At 42.3% G+C, this 21,570-nt stretch overlaps 1 protein-coding gene and 1 long non-coding RNA gene across 2 annotated transcripts; both read right to left on the bottom strand.

Annotated features, from left to right (window-relative positions):
* Positions 1-396: 396 nt before the first annotated feature.
* LOC125933156 (VPS10 domain-containing receptor SorCS3-like) lies at positions 397-9,321 on the bottom strand. The gene is made up of 4 exons (XM_049646012.1): positions 9,231-9,321; positions 8,141-8,246; positions 2,021-2,181; positions 397-1,230 (listed from the first exon to the last, which is right to left on the bottom strand). Exons 1-4 carry the CDS (start codon positions 9,319-9,321, stop codon positions 1,166-1,168), a joined length of 423 nt encoding a protein of 140 aa, XP_049501969.1. The 3' UTR covers positions 397-1,165.
* Positions 9,322-11,217: 1,896 nt separating this feature from the next.
* Positions 11,218-17,097, bottom strand: LOC125932950 (uncharacterized). Its single transcript, XR_007460805.1, has 3 exons — positions 16,981-17,097; positions 15,268-15,380; positions 11,218-11,343 (listed from the first exon to the last, which is right to left on the bottom strand). It is a non-coding gene; the product is annotated as an uncharacterized LOC125932950 (long non-coding RNA).
* Between the last annotated feature and the right edge of the window lie 4,473 nt (positions 17,098-21,570).

Genomic DNA, 21,570 nt, shown 5'->3' with positions numbered 1-21,570 from the left:
AACCTAGTGCTCAGGGGCTTTTCTGAGCTAAAAATAGTCCAGGAATTCTCCATAAGCATTATACATTTCCATGGAATCTGACCAGAAAGCACAAAGACTGTTCCTCTTAGATCTGTGGCCTAGCTTCTTCAGGGAAAACCACCTTCTCTGGCTGGTAAGTACCCTCAATGCTTTCCTTTTGGAGGGGAAGCCTTGTTTCCCCACCTGGGTCTCAGTTAGAAGTCTCTGGTGGGCTTCATCGTGCAACTTCTTCCACGTCACTGATGGAACAGAAAGACCCTCGTTGTTCTAGGATGTCACTCTAGTCCTTCCTTTACTAATTGTCCCAAAGAAGCCCTCCCCGTCCCGCCCTCCCCCCCTTTATATACATAGGTAGAAACCAGCTATGCATGGACACAGAGATTCAAGAGTTAAGTGTGACAGACAACTGGAGAGCATCCAGAACCCAACACAACTAGCAGGCCTGGGGGTTGGTCAGCTCGGACGGTGAGTGCATAAGCCAACACACGCATCTTTCTTTTTTCGGTTTTCTTTTTTACTAAACATTAAATTATTTCTTAGGAAATAAAAAGCTATTTACACTGTAATTATATACAAGAAGCCACCGGTAGCCTCGCTATCGACATGCACGAGGCAGGGCCTCTTTCGTAAAGATGTGCACGCTTTCTGCAGCTACTTTCACTCCCCACCAACCCACCTCCTGCAGATCTAACTGGGGAATGGTTTGTGTTTTAGGGGTGTGTTCTGGGGGTGGGGGGAGGGTGTTGGTGATTGTGGGGGTGGGAAGCAGGACATGGGAGGTTAATGAAAAGCCAACCCAACTTAACAAAAACAAAAACAAAAAAACCAAAAAACAAATAAACGACAAAGGAGACCACAGTAAAAAGAGTCCTCACACTGTCAGCGGCAGAGTGAAGCCAAGGAGGCCACGGGAAGATGCATCCTTTGCCCTCTGCACAAATACGGCCATTTATTCTTTTTGTCTCATTTTAATCAGCTAAGAACTCCTTTGCCTCCCACAGCTAATAAGCATCTGCCTGCTCTTTATGAAGGGGCCCTTGGTAAACAAAAGGTAAAAAAGCCATTTTCATTTTTCCATAACAAGAGTAATAGTAATCATCAAAAATAAGGTCAGAAAGATGGTTGACCACGTGACTTGTGGATATTAAACACTAGTGCAGTTGGGGATCTCCTTTGTGCTTTCGCTGTTTGCAATGGTGGCAATGCCTCCTGTGGGGAAGAGAACACAGAAGGAGAGAGGATGTCAATTTCACAAGGGCAGGAACCTGTGTCTATTTTATTTACTGCTAAATACCAAGCCACCTTGAACAGGTACCTACTATGTATTTATTAAAAAGGACACCTGGACAGGCTATCCTACTAGCTCATTGGCTTATGCCGTCTATGTTAAGGTGTGCTATCTCCCACATCAGCATGCAAGGTAGGAGCAATGCCTTGCCCTCTTCCATGCCACTAATGACAATGGTCATAGTCAACATGCACTGAACACGTACTATGTGGCAGGCACTGTGCTAATGATACACCATTATTTCATTATCACAACAATTTTGGAAGGTAGGTACAATTATTCCCATTTCACAGATGAGGAATGTGAGGTACAGAGGGGTCACAGAGCAAGCAGATTGATAAAGCAAGAAAATGCACCCAGGGCCCTCTGATACCAGAGCCAATATTCATGTGGTTATGAATTACGACATCCACTTTTGCTTCAGAGAAAGAAAGACAAATCCCAACAGTAATGCATAGGTGGCCTTATCCCTCCCCTACTCCAACCCCAGCACTTTCTATCCTGGTCTACTTTTAAGAGGGAAAAAAAATCTACCAATTTCATGTGGCCAGAGGTGGCAGACAAATTTTCAAACATGAGTATGTTTCTGTAGCCAGCTGTTTCCCACCCCGCTCCAGTCTGGTACTAGCTGAGGGACAGGCCACACGAGCCAGCTGACCTCGGGTTTGGAGGACAGAGGACACAGGAGCTTGGTGGTACCAGCACACATACCTATGACCCGGGTGTCCAGCTCTTTGTCCAGCAGTTCCTCAGGCTCGGTGAAGTCACTGAGTGTGATTTTGGGGGCGTTTTCACTTTGGCTCACTGACCCAATCATCTCCTGCTCCTTGTCGTGTTGGACTTGAGCATAGATGTTAATCCAGGGGATTTTCCTACAAAAATCAGATTATGATCATAGGGTATGCCAAACTTGGGCAACTGGGAGATCCTGGGTCATAAGGGGGAGGAAGAAGCTATTTATAGGACAGGCCCATGTCAGGGAAAGGGGCTGGTCATGCCAACACTGCAGCCAGGAGGCCAAGAAGCAGAAGGCCAGAGAGCAGATGGCCCAGTGGAGATGTAAACCGCAGAACTCCGTGAGGGCTGCACCTTCTTCTGGGGTCAAAAAATCCCCAAAAAACAAAAAAACAAAAACAAAAAACAAAACAGGTGTAAACAGAAGGGCAATGCTGTCGATCAGGTTGCACTAAAACCCTTAACGTACTTATCTGCCATGAATCTTTTCAAGGAGCTGGACTTTGAGACTCAGAAGGTTCTACCACAGTGAAAAGACAGCTTTTTTCTAAGGTTGCATCTACTGCATCAATTTACATTGGTTTCTTTATGAGTAGCCAAGAGAGAAAAGGCTTCCAGCCATTGCTACCATATTCAGAACACCATCTATGGGCCAAATATCTTAAACAGTTGGACAGTCAGTTTCCTCATCTGCTCGATGGGAATAACAATAGCTTCCTTTCAGGATTGTGGAGAGGATTAAGAGAAGTGAAATAACTTCCTTCAAAGTCACAAAGGTTGTAGGTTTGGAAGCCAGGCAGAAAGACTTGAGGTTGAAAGAGCGGCTGGTTCAGATTGAAATCTTCTTGGATTCATTTCCTGACCCATCTCCATTATCCCCTGACCCACTATGTTCCAGTCCTGTGGCCTCCTCTGAATTCCTCTAAGCCAGGGCTTCTCCAACTTTAATGTACTTTTTATCACCCGAGTTCTTGCTAAAATGCATTTGTGACTCTATAGGTCTGTACGCGATGGGGTGAAATTCTGCATTTCTGCCAAGCTCCCAGGAGATTCTGAGGCTGCTGCTCTGAGCCCCAAACTGTGAGGTGTAAGAATCTAGGACATCAAACTGGTCCCCACCGTGGGCACTTTGAACCAGCTGTTCCCTCTAGAACACTTCTCCTTCTATTCTTCTCATGATGGTGTGTCCTTTCTGCCCTTCAGAACTTGGCTCTGAGAGGCCTCTCCTGACCACCCAACCTCTCCTGTTAAAAGGATATAATTATGGGATAGTGTTTATGAAAGAAATGGATAGGGTCCTGGGTTTAGGGTGGTGGAATAGTCAACTTTGCCAACTCGTTTTCTGTCTTTGTCTCCATTGCCTAAAAGTCCCTAAAAAGCGTTCTGGGTCTATGTTCTCTGTCTTCACGGCTACACACACAACTTAGCACAGTGCTTGGCACATGGTTTATCTTCAGGAAGTATTTGTTAAAGGAATGAACAGATGACCTCAAAGCATGTGCTCTTTCTACCTTCATATATTATGTTCTCAAACAAAAAGACCACATTTTTACCTTGGAACATTATATCTAGAAGAGACCCCTCATAACCCATTGAATGACAGGGAGATTGGATTAAAGTCCAGACATTTCACGAAGCTGATCCCTGGCAATGATATTATTAAAACTTAAGGCATCAGGCGCCCATCCCAATCTAGAATGTTCTGTGCCTTTCTAAAGGAGAATCACTCTGTTGCCCTGGTACCAAGCAGCGGTATTTTCAAGCTTCTGTATTCCCTTCCCCACTCCAACCCCAATGAGGTAGAGTGTGGGCATTTAATAAGATTTACTTGTAGCTAATTTGTTAGAAAAGATCCAAAAATGGGGATGAAACATGGGTGGTTTCTACCATTCCTTTTCATTCAATTCTCATTTCCTCCATGGTTGTTTTACATACATTAAGAGAGGTGTCCTTGTGATTCCTACTGGTCTAACCCAGCTTAACATAATTTACAAGAACCTGAAATAAATAGATTCTATGTGAGGCAGCAAACCACAGGCTCTCTAAATACGTATAATTAAAAATTCATTCTGGCCCTTACTTTCTTCTTATCTAAATAGACATGCAGCCTAACTTAGATTTCTTCTAATCATAAAAGTACATATTACTCATGAACGCTGGGATCAACTGTAATATTTATTAGGTGCTGGAGGCGGTCACACTATTCCTCATCACACAAGTTTGCGGACTTCAGAGCTGCAGCCAGAGTTCACTGCCTCCCCTTTTCCTGCATTCCTAGTGATACCAGTGAGGATTTGGAAAAATTTTCCCTTATAAAGAATATTCACTTTCTTGCAATCTCTAAACAACAGGCAGATTTTTTTCAACATTTTCAACAGACGGGTGGAAAGAATTTTATGTCATAATGGGCACATTTAAAAAAAACTGTCAGGGGTGCCTGGGTGGCTCAGTCAGTTGGGCGACCAGTTTCAGCTCAGGTCATGATCTCGCAGTTTGTGAGTTCGAGCCCCGCGGTGGGCTCTGTGCTGACAGCTCAGAGCCTGGATACTATTTCGGATTCCGTGTCTCCCCCCTCTCTCTAACCGTCCCCTGCTCATGCTCTGTGTCTCTGTCTCTCAATAATAAATAAACATAGAAAAAATTTTTAAAAATTGTCAAATTGTTTTTCATTTCTTAACACGTGCGCTTCAAGGACTGTTGAGAATATCAGACTAAGGCCCATTTTTGCAGGTAAAAAAGGTTAACAATAAAGAGATTTTGGGGCATGTCTTCGCCTCCACATTCATATAGTTTTTTTTTTTTAATTTTTTTTAACGTTTACTTATTTTTGAGACAGAGAGAGACAGAGCATGAATGGGGGAGGGTCAGAGAGAAGGAGACACAGAATCCGAAACAGGCTCCAGGCTCTGAGCTGTCAGCACAGAGCCCGACAGGGGGCTCAAACTCACAGACCGCGAGATCACAACCTGAGCCGAAGTCGGACGCTTAACCGACTGAGCCACCCAGGCGCCCCTCACATAGGTTTTAATAAGAGAAGGACGATGGATCAACCCAAGTCACCCATAAAAATTTCAGTTTTTGTTTGCTCCAACTCTAAGTGTTAGGAGCCTGTGGGAGAAGCTCAAAAGTATTCTTGGATAACCAGAAAAAACAAAAACAAAAACAAAAAACAGATTTACCATATAGAAAGAAAGTCTTGTTAGGCAGAATTTTCAGAAAACAAAAGCCAGGTCATAATGATTTCTAATTACTGTCTAAAACATTGTCTAAAACTTCAGAAAACAGCTACCCAAGAATAAGATCATATGTGAGAAACAGGGTGCTATTTATTTAAAGGAAGCTTGAGGCTGATGGTAGCTGTCTTCTCCTGCCCCTGGTAAGTGACCACTTGGGACACTGAGATTGTTTTCACTGCCTGGCACACAGTGAACCCTCAGTAAATGTCTGTGGAATGAAAAGGTAAGGTTTGGTGAGCTAATGCTGATGATTACACAGAGAAAGTTTTGTGTCTGAAAACTCAGCATGGCCAGTGATCTGGAAACAGAAACAGAACTGCCCTTTCTCTAGATGTGCTCAATGTTTGCAAACCAGGTGCAGACACTTAAGTTTAAATTAATCAAAGTTAAATAAAATTTAAAGTTCAGTTTCTCAGTCATACTAGTGGTTACCATATTGGACAGTACAGGTTACGGTGCATTTAAATCATTAATACCAAAAGTTCTATTGGACAGTAATTAAGGAAACAAAGGAGCCTCTGGGAATAACGGGTAAGAACCTGGCCTTTACTTGATAGGAAGCCAGCCACCTCCCATACAGCCATCACTGGAGTTCCAGGTGATGTGGAGGGAAAAAGAGACCAAAGAAATAAAAGAAAATCCAACAGGCCCTCAGCCAAAGAGCTAGAGCATTGGGAAACAAACTTCCAGAAAAGGTAGCTAGAAAAGAAAAGATAACTGATGATTGGTTACCTTAACTGACTCTACTGCTTATCCAGTTTGAGTGGTGTTTGCTTCCTGTAGCTTTAGGTACATGATTCACTGTCAGGGACACAGAAAGAGTTGGCTGATATTTGGGGACTATAGAGGTAGAGTAATTCAGAGATGTCATTACCTGGCAGAGACTCAAGAATTCTAATGTACACATTTAGAGATGCCTACTTTAATAAGCTGACTGTCTAGGGAGTTTAGTAGAATTTATAATAGAACAGAAAACTTCCTAAGTCATGAGATGTCTTGCCTTAGTTTGGAGATGCCTGACACAAATACGTTTTGCAGGACTTCTACCTGGCCCTTGTCCTCAGCAAGCATGGAGCTCTAGAAGCCAGATGGTGATAAATTTTGTTTAGTTGATCTTCCAGCTCTAGCAAACATCAGGCTTCCCCATAATCAAATCCTTGGATGAATAAAAGTGGGCTTTGCATGTAAGCGAAGTACATCCACAAATGGGTGTTTCCCTGACTAGTCTGTTTCTATATGGAATCTTTGCTCTCTACTTGTTCCTTTTTAAATTTTTTTATGTTTATTGTTGAGAGAGAGAGAGAGAGACAGAGAGTGAGCAGGGGAGGGGCAGAGAGAGAGGGAGACACAGAATCCAAGCAGGCTCCAGGCTCTGAGCTGTCAGCACAGAGCCCAACACGGGGCTTGAACTCACGAACTGCGGGATCTTGACCTAAGCCGAAGTCGGACGCTTAACCGACTGAGCCACCCAGGCACCCCGCTCTTTACTTGTGATATGAAGGTTTGTGCCCCTCTTCAAAGGAAACACGGGCAGGTGGGTTGACATGTCTTGATCCAAGAGGACATACTGGTCTCTTAATTGGGTAGGAAGGTAAACCTCCTTCAGAATGAGGACAGTGTTGAAGGATTCCTGCTGAGATGTGTACTGAGTAAAACTGGTGTTTTTAAGCCTGAGGAATCCACTAGAGAGCAGCTAGAGGGTTGGGGGAAAGGGTGGAGCCAAACACCTTTCCTGCTGATTTCTTTCAAAATCTAAAAGCATTACCTTCAGAGCCCAGGAAGACTCTCAGGACTAAATTTTGCTTTCAGAATAATTAATGATGTTTTCACTTTAACCAGTATTTCTATGAAGCACTTCTCTGTGCCACTGATACAATCTTTTGCAAGCCGACCATGCGCCAGTTGGTGACACAGAAGGGACCTTTGGAAGGCATGTTATCTGCTATCTATCATAGGTTAGCGTTTTTGATTATTTAGTATGTACCAGCTATCGATATTATTACATTTCAACTGTAGAGCAAGCCTATTAAGTATCATTGTTTTCTCCACTTTACAGATAAAGAGACTAAGGCTTAGGGAGGCAAATCTAATTGCTCAAGGCTACAAATACTAAGTAAAACTTGGGTCTGTCTGATTTTCAGAGTTCATGCTCTTAACCAGGACACCTCTTAGTAGAAGTATTATACTATTCAAATAATGGTACAGCATTATTGATTTCAAGTTCATGTTTTAATAAGTATCCTGTTATGTCACCTCTCCTGTGGCCTTCAAAAGTAATATCTGAATACATGTGAAGTTTGGTTTGCCTGATCAATTGCCCTTCAGAAACAGGAAAAAGAGGGAGAGGGGTAAAGGTTGAATATTTTTAGCATGCAAATTTACACAGAAAGACCAGGTGGCTGCAACACAAGGTAAGAAAGCATGTGTGTGTGTGCGTGCATGCATGTGTGTGTGTGTCCATGTGTGCACCAGATTTCTGCTGCATTTTGTCTGCTTAATCACCCTCAATGGGTGTTAAGAGGCAGAAAATATCTGAATATCCAAGACTTTACTTAAGAAATTTAGGTGAGGTCTGAAAAATGTTTCCACTTCTCTTGAAGAGAAAAAAAGAATTGATTTCATAGGCTACCCCTTACCTTCCTAACTCTATATATCTATAAATTGGATAGAGTTCAGATTCTTAAACCCATTTATTCCTTCCTGGACCCTCCACCATTCCTGCTGCCCCCCAGTGCCAAACAAAACTTCAAAGAGAATCAATTTCACATATTTAGGATTAGTGTAGGAACTCTGGTTATAGGAAGAACCAGACCCCATGAATCTAGCCCCAGTATCAAAACTGAGTGATAGTAGAACATACCTTTTAAACTTGTAGATCAAAAATACAGCCAGGCCGACAAACACCACTGACAAGAGCATAAGCATGGCTGAGCTGCTGTGCCCAGCACTGGAGTCCACCAATGGAGCTAGGAGGAAAAAGAAGATGGCTCACTTGGAAACTACCACATGGAGGGAGATCCCACTGGAGAAAGGAGGCCAGCTGATGTTCATCCTCATATCCAATCTCCAACTGCCCTGCCCTGCGTGCTATCCGGGCATGGGAAGCTTGGCTTCCATGATGAAAATAGTATCCTCAATCACAGCTTCTTGGGACAAGTCAACTCTTCTACTCTGCCTGGGGACATTTACTGTTCTTGGTATCAGGTGAGCAATGTGTGTCTAGCTAAGGGGAGTAGAAGGAGGGTTTGAATGTCCTTTCTCTTAGCCTGAGTGCCTGTTGACATAATGATGGGTGGCCCATTGGGAACCTTCGATTGAATACTGATGCAGTGTTTCATTCCCCTCCTCTACACTCCTTTTGCTAAAACACTGCAGAGTGGGCACATCTGGAACCTCCACATCTGCAAAGTCTTATATTAATAAGAGCTATAATAGGCTCTCCCAGAGAGCCAGTAGTGGATGCCCAATGGGACATGCCTTTTCAAATTTCTTTTACAAATCAATCACTAGAGCTTGTCTCTGTATCAACTTAGACTTACCAGATGTAAATCAAAGGGTTTTTTTTCTTTTTTTACATTACCTGATCTGACCTCCCAACCAAGATTCATGGAATTTGAGAATCACAGAAATGAAGAAACCTTGAAGACTATATATAATTTTGACCATGGCAGATTAAAAATCAATCAACCAACCAACCAACCAAGTCAAAGCCTAAGAACATTGTAGGTATTCCCCAAGGTCATACAGGGTTAGCAAAGCCACTTCTAATGAAGTCTTCTTTCCACCTTGACAGGAAGCCCCAAGAAAGATGTGATTAATCTTTCTTGTAACCATCACTACACAAAAGAGCCCTGCCCTCAAAGCTATTTTCAAGGATTTGTGGAGAAGTGTCTGCTAATTATCTCCTCCCTTTTCTTCCCATTTCCCCCTGGATTCCAGCAGGCACTCACCTAATGTCAGTTGCGTGACATACACAATGACTTGAACCCCTGGCTTCAGCTCAAACTGAACCAAGTTTTGGTTTAGAGCATTAAACAGCATCTCTACAATCTGAAAGAGAGAGAGAGAGAGAGAGAGAGAGAGAGAGAGAGAGAGAGTTTCACAGGAAAACATGAAATGAAATAACGCTTCCTCGTGGAGTAAGAAACCAGGGTCAATAAGCAAACAGTGACCACGTTCAATCAGAAGACAGGATATTGGGACATTTTCATCAATTTGGTTCTCACAGCCCTTGGGAGCCCTCTGTGCCCAGGGAAGTAGTTGGTGGTATTCGCTTGGGCTGGAGAGGAGAGTGAGACAGAGAGAGTATGTCCAGAGTTACTTAGTGAATCAGTTGATAACATACATGGATATCTCATTCAATTCCTGGTTCGGTGCTTTTTCATCCATGCCTTTCTAATTCACCATAGCACAACCTATTATGGTTTACAATGAAAGAACATCAACCCATTATTAGTTCTTTAATCTAATGAAGTAACACACACAGGGCAGAGACACCCCTGCCAGGACTAAAGCAGGCATATATGTCCCCAGCCCATTCCTCTATTTTTTTTTTCTTTTGGAGACAATTGAAGGCAGACATCAAAGCAGAAGCTGCCTTCTTTTTATGGGATAATTTTTCCTCTTTACTTTTCCCTAGCAAGTCTCAGAACACATAACATCGATTTAATCACTCTGTAATTCCCACATGAAAGCCGAGGCCGACTTGGGCTGTTGTCCCTAACTCTTATCTGGCTGTACGCGCCTTAATATCACAGCTGCTATTCATCACCGTAATTACCTATTTATCTAAATGGATGGATATTGTAGCTTCCAAATATAGTTCACACATGCCACTTGCTATTTCAGAATAAAGAGGTCTTGTAAAAGTGATGTATGCTTTGAGAAGCTGAATTTATTTCTGGCCAACTTCGCTATGCAGCCCTACAAGGCAAGGATCTGCTGCATTTTCCAGAGAAATGGACTGTGCTGGTATCTGTGCAGCTGGAGGATGACTGTGGATGGCCGTATGGAGGAGGGGATGGCCAGGTGAGTAGTATAGGGACAGAGAAGATGTCCTCAGGTGGGAGCAAATGCATGATTTGTGCTGATGTTTAGAAGCCCATTCTTACTTTAAAAAAATTATTTATTTTTGAGAGAGAGCATAAGCGGGGCGGGGAGCAGAGAGAGAATCTTAAGCAGGCTCCGCATTGTCAGTGCAGAGCCCGACCTGGGGCTCGGTTCTCACAAATGATGACCTGAGCTGGAACCAAGAGTTGGACGCTTAACCCACTGAGCCACCCGGGCGCCCCCTACTGTCACTTTCATTTACTTCTCCTGACTTAGCATCACAGGAAGGCGGGGGCAGTAGGTGAGTGAGGGAAAACCGGCCCCTTCACTTCAAGAACGGTGTGCCCATCACAGGAGCCACACGCCCATTTGATAAGGACAGTAAATCACCATCCCTTTGGACACGCTGCTGCCTTAGTCAAGGCAAGATGAAGCAATCCATCTCTCACCAAAGAAACATGGTTAGAAGCAGTTCATTTTCTCTCCTGAAGCAGAACTTAGGTTGACCGGGATGTTTAAGGACAAGAAGCACATTTTCCTAGAAATAGAAAAGGAAACTCAAATTCCTCCCTCCCCCTCCTGTGTCTCCCCCAGGTCAGGTCACCGGGCGGGAGACCCAAGTAAGTTTGCAGGGATGCCAACTGTTGGAATGAGTGCTGCCAGGGACGCTTTCCCTTCTTGTGCACTGAATGTTCCAGTCTGTGCACTTGCGCTAATTCTGGGCCAGGCTGGCTGCTGGCACCGCCCTGGGGGCTGTGCAGACCCACAGGCTGCTGGGCCTATGGGAGAAAGCTCCCCTCCCTTCATGGCTGGAAAGATCACTGTGTGCCTTCAGACTGTGGGGGGCAGGCAAGTGTCCTGGCCAAGTGTTCTGTCACTTACTTGTTCCAGGTCCTCTTCATTGCCTTTCCTCCTCTCCGTCAAGTTCTTGGGGGGAAGGATGAAGAGCTCTGCTGAAGTGGGGAGACCAGGGAACACGGCAACTAGGATCTGGTCTTCCGGGACGCCGGTTACCTGCAGGGACGTTCAGACCACAGAGTGGAGCCCGGGAGCAGCCGGCCTCCCCGAGTCAACCACAAGGAGCAGGGTGCACATGGGTGTAAGGCTTACGTTTGTTTTTTAAACACAGCATTTTAGGCACACATTCCAATATTCCTCTAGGCTTTCTTTCTGTTTCCCCTTAGAAGTGCTATTATTAGTTTCACTACCTCCTTTGGCTCTTACATACATTTATCCTGAAACTCAAATACTATGATGATTTTCAAAATGTTGGTTGCTGGGAACAGTGGCTAAAGCTCCTCCCCTCTTTTCCATTTTTCTGCACTAAGAGGACTAGAGCTTCTGGCAAAAACATGGATATGCAATGCAAACAAGGAATAAGAGGCTACAAGCAAATGTGGGGAAATGCAAATAAAAAATAAAAAAAAAAACAAGAAACCCTATTTCACTTACAAAAGCAGGATTTTTTTTTAAGTTAAAATCACTAATGTCGGGGAGGCTTAAGAGGCTCCCTCATTTGTTGCTGCCAGCCCTACAAATCAATTGACTTTGCTTATTTGCTTTTCAAAAGACTACTTTAAGGCCATAAAAATATTCAGACCCTTCATTTAGTAACTGTAATTTGGAGTGTTTGTCTTAAGGAAATGATCCAAAATATAGAAAAAGCCACACACAGGAAGAAAAACATTATTTGTAATAGCAAATAAATAGAGAAAAACTCGAATTTTCAAAAAAATAAGTAAATAATGGTAGAATCATCGAACAGAACGTTATTTTACCATTACGATGATAATTAGTACAGTCAGCCAACATGGAAAAACACTTATGATAGCTGCATTCTGATCTATTTCCTTATATTTCTTTGGTTACAACCCTATAAAAATAAAAATGTATAGGAGTAAAAAAGCAAAATAAAATACTAAAAGTTGTGTTAAGATGCTGAGATCGTGAGTGAAACTTTTTTTATTCCTGACTGTTTAATAAAAGGATTATATTACTTTTTGATAAAAACTTAAAATTAAGTGCCTCTCTGGAGGCAAATTCCTGAAGAGAACAAAACTCTGAGCTCCCCCTACCCTGGAAAAGAGTATGGTTATTCTTTCCTATGTGTCCCCTGAAGGTCTTTTATCCAGAACACCTCATCTTCTGCTGCCAATCCAAATAGGGTAGTTTTCGATTTGTCAGAAATACCTGCCTCCTCCAAGAAATCTCCCCTGACTATATCCAGTGGCAGCGACCTCCTCCATGTTAGTCTCTCATGCCGACACTTCCAGACACCATGTCTACCAAGTTTCAGGGACTTAGGTCATCTCACCTGTGACATGAATATATCTGGCGGGTATAAGCTTTTCCCTGAGAGGTTCTTACGAATGCTAACCCAGACGTTCCTGGGAGTCTTTGTAGTTAGCTCTCTGTTCTGATGATGTTTGCACAGAGTACAGACTCAATAAACAGTCGCTAGACTGAACAGAAGTGGAGGGGTTGTATTCCATTTGCTCAGCTCTGATTCCTATTTGGGACTAGGCTCACAGATTGGAGTTAATTCCCAGGGACGTGATAAAAGTGAGAGCACCAACTTGCAGAGAACTAACAACCAGCAATCAGAAACCAGAAGAGTCTACCAGACACAGAGGATCCCTTGGAACTGGCCAGACATCTCGGTTTCCTGTTGGGACGCATGACCCGAAGTAGCTGAAAGTCTTGGTGCCCAAGTCTATGGGGCAAGAAGGCCTCATACTAACCAGCCAGGGGAAGCAAGTCTCCAGAGACCATTCTGGAGGGCAAAGCACAGAGGATCACCCAATGGCTGGGCTGACCCTTTGTCCCAGGGAATAGTGGTCTCAGGGGGTATCAGTCAATTAGCAACCTTGGAGAGACTCTGGACCCATCTGTCTAGATTCACTTAATCCCATCCAAAGGGACACTTGAGGGACAGATCCTCCTGATGCCTCCAGGCATCAACCGACATGTCTGATTATTATTATTTACTAGTATTATTATTACAATTACCAAGTCATTTATTAAAAAGTTAGTATGTTTTTAATAAACACAATCATATAAAATACAACAGAATTGTGGATGTTTCTGTGAATAGGCACACAAGATCAGGGGCATTTTCATCCCTTTCTATGAAAAATGTTTTTGTAAAAAGATTTCAGATGAAGATCATCTGGTAGACAACTCCCCATAGGAATGCTCTCTTAAATCACTCTCTTTTCTTCCTCCTCCTCTTCCTCCTCCTCCTCTTCCTTCTCCTCCCCCTCCCCCTGCTTCTTCTTCTTTCTCCTTCTTCCCCTCCCCTCTCCCCCTCCCCCTCCCCCTTCTTCTTCTTCTTCTTCTTCTTCTTCTTCTTCTTCTTCTTCTTCTGGCTCCTTCTCCAGGTCCTTCCCTAGATTGTCCTCCTCTGCCTTGGGGAGCATTGGCATTCATGTCTGCCCTGCATCCCAGTCACCTGGGGGGCCTAATCACCTCCACAGTCACTGCTCCACATTTCTGTCTTCAGGGGGAACATGCACTTGACCTTCAGATCCATAGTTTCAACTCCCCTTGTGCTCCAAACTCACATACAAGATCATACTATTACCGTTCCTCAAGCATGTTTCTCCTACATGGCCTAAGGGCAAGGCCATCACCCCTCTCCTCTTGGAATCAAGAAGCTTCTCTCTCCCTCTCATTCACACTATATTCTATTAGTCATCAGTTCTACTGTTCAACTTCCTAAGTGGCTTTTGAATCTTTCCTCTTCAAGATCTTGTTATCTCTGGTCTGGAGAACTATAGTACTCTTTTAACTGGTCATCTTTTGTGAAATTTATTCCCTACCTTATTCACTTCCTACCTCAGCAGCCCAACCTCTCCACTGTTACCAAAATGAGGGTCTGAATATAAATGAATCTATTCTCAGTATTTTTTGCTTAAATAAGAAAATCCAGTTCCCACTGCCTACCAGATGTATGTCAGACCCTTTTAGCTTCTGTGATGCTTCACAAGCTGCCCTAACCATTCTAGCTCAAGTCTAGTCATACTTGCCTTAGAACCTATAGACTGGCTACACTAAACTCTATCATTTCCCCAATATGCTCCACTCTTTCAATAGTCCATGGCCTGCACATACTGTTCATTCTACCTGAAAGACACCACAAACTCTGTTAACCATTATGTGCTCTTTAAAACAGAGTTCAAGTATTCCCTGCAAAGACCATCCTAATAGCTCACAAGTATTTATCAAATCACAAATAGTGTGCTAATCCTGCATTTGTCTGGGTAGAGTGAATCCTACTTTTCGTCATGCTCTTTTGTAATGCTGACCGTGCCTCTGCCATATAACTAATCATGTTAGACTTATCTCTGCATTTGAAAACCCAGGTTGTATTCATCATTATGTTCTAGTGCCTAGTTCTGAGAAAAGGGTTAACAGAACCCTTTCAAAGCTCTCTAAGGCCAGTATGACCTTGGGTTAACTCTAGAACTCTATTACCCTGAAGGTATGTTCTTTATTCTGGCTTGTAGCTTTCTGATTGTCACGTATAGCCAATGGTAGTCTTGTGAGTCCACATATGTGGTTAAGAAACCCCTTTGGTGGGCAAAGAACAAGACTAGTGAATGATAATATCTGTATAGATTCAATGAGTGCCCCCATCCATTAGTTCATTAAAGGGGTCAAGCTCTCTTGTCTTAAAAAAAATTGGTATACAGACAGGGCCAATTCCCATCCTCAAACACTGGTTCCCATCTCTCTCTCTCTCTGTGTCTCTCCTCCACTGTCCCCACTTCCCTCCATCCTTGCTTTACCCTCCTCATTCTTGTCTCTCTTTTTACAGAGAATTCTCATATAACTGTAGAATGGTGGTTTTAACCCATGAAAATTTATTCTAGACCAGACACTCTGTTTTTTTTTTCTTTATACACTAACACGTAAGCAAAGATAAAACCAACTTACTTTAACCAGAGCTCTCTTGATGACATTGCCAATATCTTGCCTCCACTCAGGAATGTCAGGGTTGTGGTAATCCAGGTTTGGAGAGAAGGACAACAGTTGGGACTGGAAGTATTCTGCAAGGAGAGAGGGTGTGTGAGTGGGGTTGAGAGAGGGGTGGTGGATTAGCAGATGGCATGATCACTGTGCTTTAGGGAAAGGGTCCAGTCTTCTACGTGGCCTCAACTAAAATTCCTTCTTATCAGTGTGTTTCTTGGCTTCTGAAAAGAAGGTGGAGCTTAGTGACTGGAAGTGGATTTGTGCTCCTACCAGGTAAGAGTTCCTAGCGTCTTAACTGAAATGAAAGATAAATATGAAACTCCAGAAGAAGGAGGCATTTGTTACCATTGGCGGTATCATGTAGAGCCAACGATAAAGTATTTACAACCTGTGCTTGTTTGAATGGAAACTTGTCACTTGCCCTCCCTCATTTCCTGTGACCTTCCTCCTAGAAACTGTCAGGGGATTAGATTGAAACCCTGTGTGTAGGGTGTGGGCTATGTCCAGTTTCTTGATTTGGCTGATGGATACAGAGGTCTGTTTATGTTGTGGTAAGTCATGAAACTAAACACTTATGATCTGTGTACTCTTCTGCATTAAATCTACACTTCAATAGAGGCACCTGGGTGGCTCTGTCAGTTGAGCATCTGACTCTTGATTTCAGCTCAGGTCATGATCCCAGGATCATGGGATTGAACCCTGTGTTGGGCTCTGTACTGGATGTGAAGCCTTGGAATTCTCTCTCCCTTCCTCTGCCCTTCTCCCTGGCTCACACTTGCTCTCTCTCTCTCTCTCTCTCTAAAATAAAAAATTTTAAAAAATGTACACTTCAATAACAATGTTTGCTTAAAAAAAGGCTTCCAGCTGCCTGATGAGAGAGCAGAGTATCAAATTTGCAGAGATGTAGGAAAAGGCACCCACCTGAAGTGAGGCTGAAGAAATATGGTCTGAGTCAGAGGATCACATACCTTAGTACAACCTTTTAGAAAACCCCAGGTATAGTAATAGTCTTTAGGTGCCTGGGGGAGGTTTTGTGGGATGGTACTAGAAGAAAATGTGATTAAAATAAATTCAATAGCTAGGAATGGTTCTCCAGGATTGAGAACAGCATGGTAGCCCTATTTACCACTCTTCTTTCTAGCTCTGCCTTCATATTCTCAGTCTTGTTTTTGAGCCTTTGCAGCCAAGGATGCTAGAATTTCCAACAATTGGTTATGCGTAGTTAATCTCAGTAACTTATCTATGAGTTCTGCAAGGTCAGGGGCCATGACTCCTCTTTTGAGATCACTGGTGCCCATGGCCACAAATGGTAGGTGATGCATACATGTTGTAGATACTTTAGCAGGACATCAGATCTAGATGCTTCTATGATAGTCTTTCTAGCTTGGTGTCCTTCCACTTATGATATGTCTTTGTCTAATGAGAACCCTGTCAGGATGTGATGCAGTTACTTCTAGGGGAGTAATAAGGGCTTTTCTATGCCATTCTGTGCCAGTTTCTCTTAACCTCAGTGTCTATTCAGGAACAAGGTAGAAAGTGTGTTTGGAAAACTTGTTGACCTATGTAATTTTTTCCCAGCCTGGGGAATTTCCAAAGCAGTCAGGGATTGCCATCAGGGTGAGCAGAGAGGATTGGTTGAGCAGGAGGGGGCATCACTGAACAATTTTTAGGGCTTACCATGAACAGCGATATCTTTTGTGTCCTGAATAAGGGCATTTCCAGCAGCCACCTGGACAGTGATGCTGTTGGTTCCCTCTGCCAGGAAGGTGAAGGAAATGCTGCTATCCAGGGTGATGAGGGGCTAAAAGACAAGAGTAGGAATACCCATTTAGTCCTCTGTGGGATATCAGATTTTCTTCCTTTCTTATAAATCTCAGACTGTCACAAATCTGCATAGTATTTGTGTATCCCCAAGGGATCCTCACTTGAAAAAGGGAAAAAGAAAATGACTTTTCATAGCTTCCAAAAACTGTGATTATAGCCTGTATCCAGGAAGAGTACTAATATCCTTGAAATGGACTGTAACATGTAATCCTGAAAGATGAAGATAAGATTGGACACTCTGGATTTTGCACATCACTCTGGTCCTTCTCCAGGGGCCAAGTAGAAGCAACATTAGTAACATATTCCAGCTGGCTCTGGGAACAGATCATTTATTTCTCTTCTCCTCCAATATTCTGTGTCAACTGCATTTTCTCCTATATGCCACTGGACTATAAGACCTTTCAGGGAGGTGATCACACTTTATTTACTTCTGTATCCCCATCCTTCTGTATCTCCATCATTGGCACACCGCCCTCATATAGTAGAATATATATGTAAGTTGGATGCATGGTCAGATCACTGGCTTTTTGTTTTATTCTGTGTTTTCCATTGCCAGGCCCTCCTAGCATTTTAAGTAGGCTGGAAAACATAAACATACACATCTATGACCATTTTAGTTATTTTCTTCTTCTTTATTTTCATAACATATGGAGTTTCCCAAGGATAGAAACAGAATAATTATATTATTTTCCTGAGAATTAGGATCTTGATATAATTAGGTGCTTATCAGAGAGAAGAATGAAGATCCTGAGGTTGAAGAGTCATTATTCAGTGGTCATCTTAAGCCTGTGCCTGTCCAAGTTCCTGTTGTTTATGAGATAAGAGATAACAGGAGAAGGCTGCTGTAAGGCAGCTCTTAAAGAGAGGTCACAAACACAGATGAGCAGACTCCCTCTCCTCTCTGTATGTCAGGACAACAATGGGATGGAGACCAAGAATGCAGTCAGTTGGGGATGTATAGAGCAGCTCTTTAAGGGTGTGAGTGTGGGTCAGCACTTACACAGCACACGCAGGCACTCTAAACTAGACATGGCCTAGATATGTGTGTCAGAGCCCTGCAGAGGCTCAAAGATGCAGCTTTCAGGCAGTGTCTCTGCGGCAAGACTGGAATTCCTTTCTAGCTCACAATTTTCAAGTGGGCTTCTGAAACATAATTTGATTTCTTCTGCTTTAAAATTCTGGACTCAGACAGACTACCATTGCACCACAAGTATTATGCTAAGTAAAATAAGTCAGTCAGAGAATGACAAATAACATATGATTTCATTCATGTGTGGAATGTAAGAAACAAAACAAATGAGCACAGGGGGGACAAAAGAGAGAGGCATGCCAAGACACAGACTCTTAACTACAGAGAACCAATTGATGGTTTACCAGAAGGGAGGTGGTGGTGGGTTAAGTAGGTGATGGGGATTAAGAGTGCAGTTGTTGTGATGGCAGCGAGTAACACACGGAGGTGTTGAGCCACTGTATTGTACACTTGAAAGTAATATTACACTGTATGTTACCTAACTGGAATTTAAATTAACAATTTATTTAATTGTATGCTTGAAACTAATATTTTGCTGTATGTTAGTTAACTAGAATTTAAATTAAAACTTAAAAAATAAAATAATAAAATAGAATAGAATAGAATAGAATAGAATAAAATAAAATAATAAAGTATAAAATAAAATAAAAATAAAATTCTGTAACTCCATTATTTTATGGCCAGGCAGATAGGTGGAGTTGGGCAAGATTAGAGATATTGTCCTAAGCTTGTGACACACTTTCTTTTTTGTTTGCTACATGAAAGAAGTGAGTGTAGAAATAGATACACTCTTTCCTTTAACTAAGGACAGATCCCAGAGTTCAAGTATTAAGACTCAGCAACAATATACACAAAGGTACAGCCTTCTGAATAAAACAGTGAATCAGTTGCAAGTAGGTTCTGTGATGTATGTCAACTCCCATGGGCAGATGGTTGGTGTTTAGTGTCCTGTGTTGAGAAGGAAGCTGAAGTCAAGTTGGGTTCAGTACACCAGTGTTGGCCATGACCATGGAATAACAATATGTACACCATAGAACTGCCATCTCTAGTGTAAGAAGAACAAAAATTTGAAACTCTGGCTTTATGAAATTAATGTTGTAATAAATTACCTTGGGCAAAGTTTGTCCCCATTATGGGCATTCGTACTTTATCTGTTAAATGAAAGCTTTGGGTCAGAAGAGCTGTGAGAACTTATTCAACAATCAGAATACAGAGGATTGATGAATGGCTTTTGGCAAACTTTCTAGTCCCTACTGGTCAACCCATTCCATCTTATCTGTTATAAGACTTTCAACTGCTTCATTACCTAGTCATATTTTTTGGACATACCCAACCGAATGGCTAAATTTTCTTTAAAAATGATAATATAAAACATTAATAAGGATGCAGAGCCACTGGAACTCTCATACATTTTTGGTGGGCTGTGAAATGACACAACAACTTAGGAAAAAGTTTAGTTTTATAAGAAACTGCAACAATTTTTCCAAAGTAATTGTACCATTTTCTGTTTTATGACTTAGCAATTTCAGTCCTGAGAATTTAGTCCAGAGAAAATAAAACGTATGTCCACAAATAAACAAAAATGTTCATGGAAGCTTATTCATAATAGCCCCAAGATGGAAACATCCCAGGAACTCCCCAATAGGAAAATAATAAAAAAACCATAGTGTATTCACACAATGAACATAATGGAAAAAAATACTGATATATACAACAGCCTGGATAAATCCCAAACCTATAAGAAAGAAACCTTACATAAAAGAATTCATATGGATGAAGTTCTAGAACAGGCAAATCTAATCTATGATGGAAAACAAAGCAGCAGTTGGTTTTGGGGATTGGGGGTGAGTATTGACTAAGAAAGGGAATGAGACAACTTTTTGGAGTGATGGTAATACTATGTATTTCGACAGGAGTCTGGGTTACATGTGAATGTGTTTCTCAAAACCTAGAAAGTGCACACTTCAGATTTGTGCATTTCATTATTGATACATTTTACACTGTCATGGGGAAGCAAATACTGCACTCTAGTTAATGACTTGCAAGCTTAAGCATTGAGGACAAAGTATATTGGTGTCTAAATGTGAAATAAGTCAAAAATTAAGATCGATTGATGGATGGACAGAACAGAAAGAGAGACAGACAGGTGATAAAACAAGCATAGTAAATGTTAATGGTAGCTACAGCCGGTGGGTATACGGATGTTCACTGTAAAATTATTTCAACTTTAGTGTATATTTGAAGTTTTCCATAATAAGATGTTGGGAGAGAAAACATGAAAGGAACAATCAATATGATTTTACTTTTCCTGATTCCATGAATGACTCTCTGATCGTGGCTATATTCTATTGTCCTCCATCTTGGTTCTCTACCCTCAGCTATCATCTTCCCACCTCTCATCACCAGGCATTTTTCTACGTTAACAGTGTTCTCTTCATGAAACGTTCACTACTTCCTTGTCATCTTCCTTAGCTGTCAGTGGTCTATTTGTGCCCCCTTCCTTTCTCTACACACTCCTGTAACCTTAGACTTGGGTAGCTGCAATCTGTCAGGCAAAGGCACCTCTTTCGAGAGTGGTGAAATTCCTCTCGTCCCTGAATATTTGATCTTCTCTCCATCTGGCTGTTTCCCTAGGAGATCCAGGGGCCAAACAAGGGTGCAGGGCTGCAGGACAAAGGGAATGCCATCTGTGGTGGGAGAGAGTGTGCTATCCTACCAGCCAGTCAGGGCTCTGAGTCACAGCAAATAGTGCTGAATGGGAACACTTGGTCCCCAGATGGTAGACCACAAGCTTCCATACTAGGGAAGAGGCAGGAGCTAATTTTGTTTTCCAAATTGCTTTTGTTTTTCATCAATTGATATGGCATCATGGCTGATTTCACCTTCCTTGCAAACCTGGAACACTCAACAGGATTCCTGAATTCTTTGTTGGCTACCGATATCTAGTGCGCAATGCTAAATTAAATCAAGTATTTTAAGGTTCATTTACTAAATCTATTAGGCAAGCAGACACATTTATTAAGCCAGACCTCTGTTAATCCCAGCAAATTGGCCTTTCAGAGCCCTACAAATCTAACAGGCAGCCGATTGACTTCTCTATCTCTGTGCCTTGTCCAAGCTGCAGTGGCAGCCCACAGTGAGACCCTTTGGAATAATACCTCATTCCTGCCTGGGTTGTGGGATACATCCCTGCCCACAGAGAATCCCTCATGTGTGACAGGTCACATATTATCCACTGAGCCCAGAAAGATATTGACAAAACTCTGAGTGACTATTTAGTTATGACATTTCCACTTGACTAATGGAACAAGGAGCTTCAGGGAAACCTTTGGATGCAGCCTATACCAGTTTCCCAGACGCTGTAAGTCAAGTTAATATTGAACATAATAAAACCTCTACAATCTAAATATATA

Source organism: Panthera uncia, chromosome D2 (assembly GCF_023721935.1).
Source record: "Panthera uncia isolate 11264 chromosome D2, Puncia_PCG_1.0, whole genome shotgun sequence".
NCBI classification, from domain to species: Eukaryota; Metazoa; Chordata; class Mammalia; order Carnivora; family Felidae; genus Panthera; species Panthera uncia.
The sequence above is the reverse complement of the archived record's forward strand: the minus strand, read 5'-3'. Positions and strand labels throughout refer to the sequence as shown.

Bases quoted from the DNA above. Each gene is read 5' to 3' on its own strand.
- LOC125933156 (XM_049646012.1), bottom strand. From the start codon at position 9,321: ATGCTGTTTAATGCTCTAAACCAAAACTTGGTTCAGTTTGAGCTGAAG. The intron at 2,182-8,140 runs GTATGTTCTACT...TGATTTTTGTAG, and splicing joins TTGATCTACAAGTTTAAAAG to GAAAATCCCCTGGATTAACA. The intron at 1,231-2,020 runs GTATGTGTGCTG...TCTTCCCCACAG, and splicing joins GCTGGACACCCGGGTCATAG to GAGGCATTGCCACCATTGCA.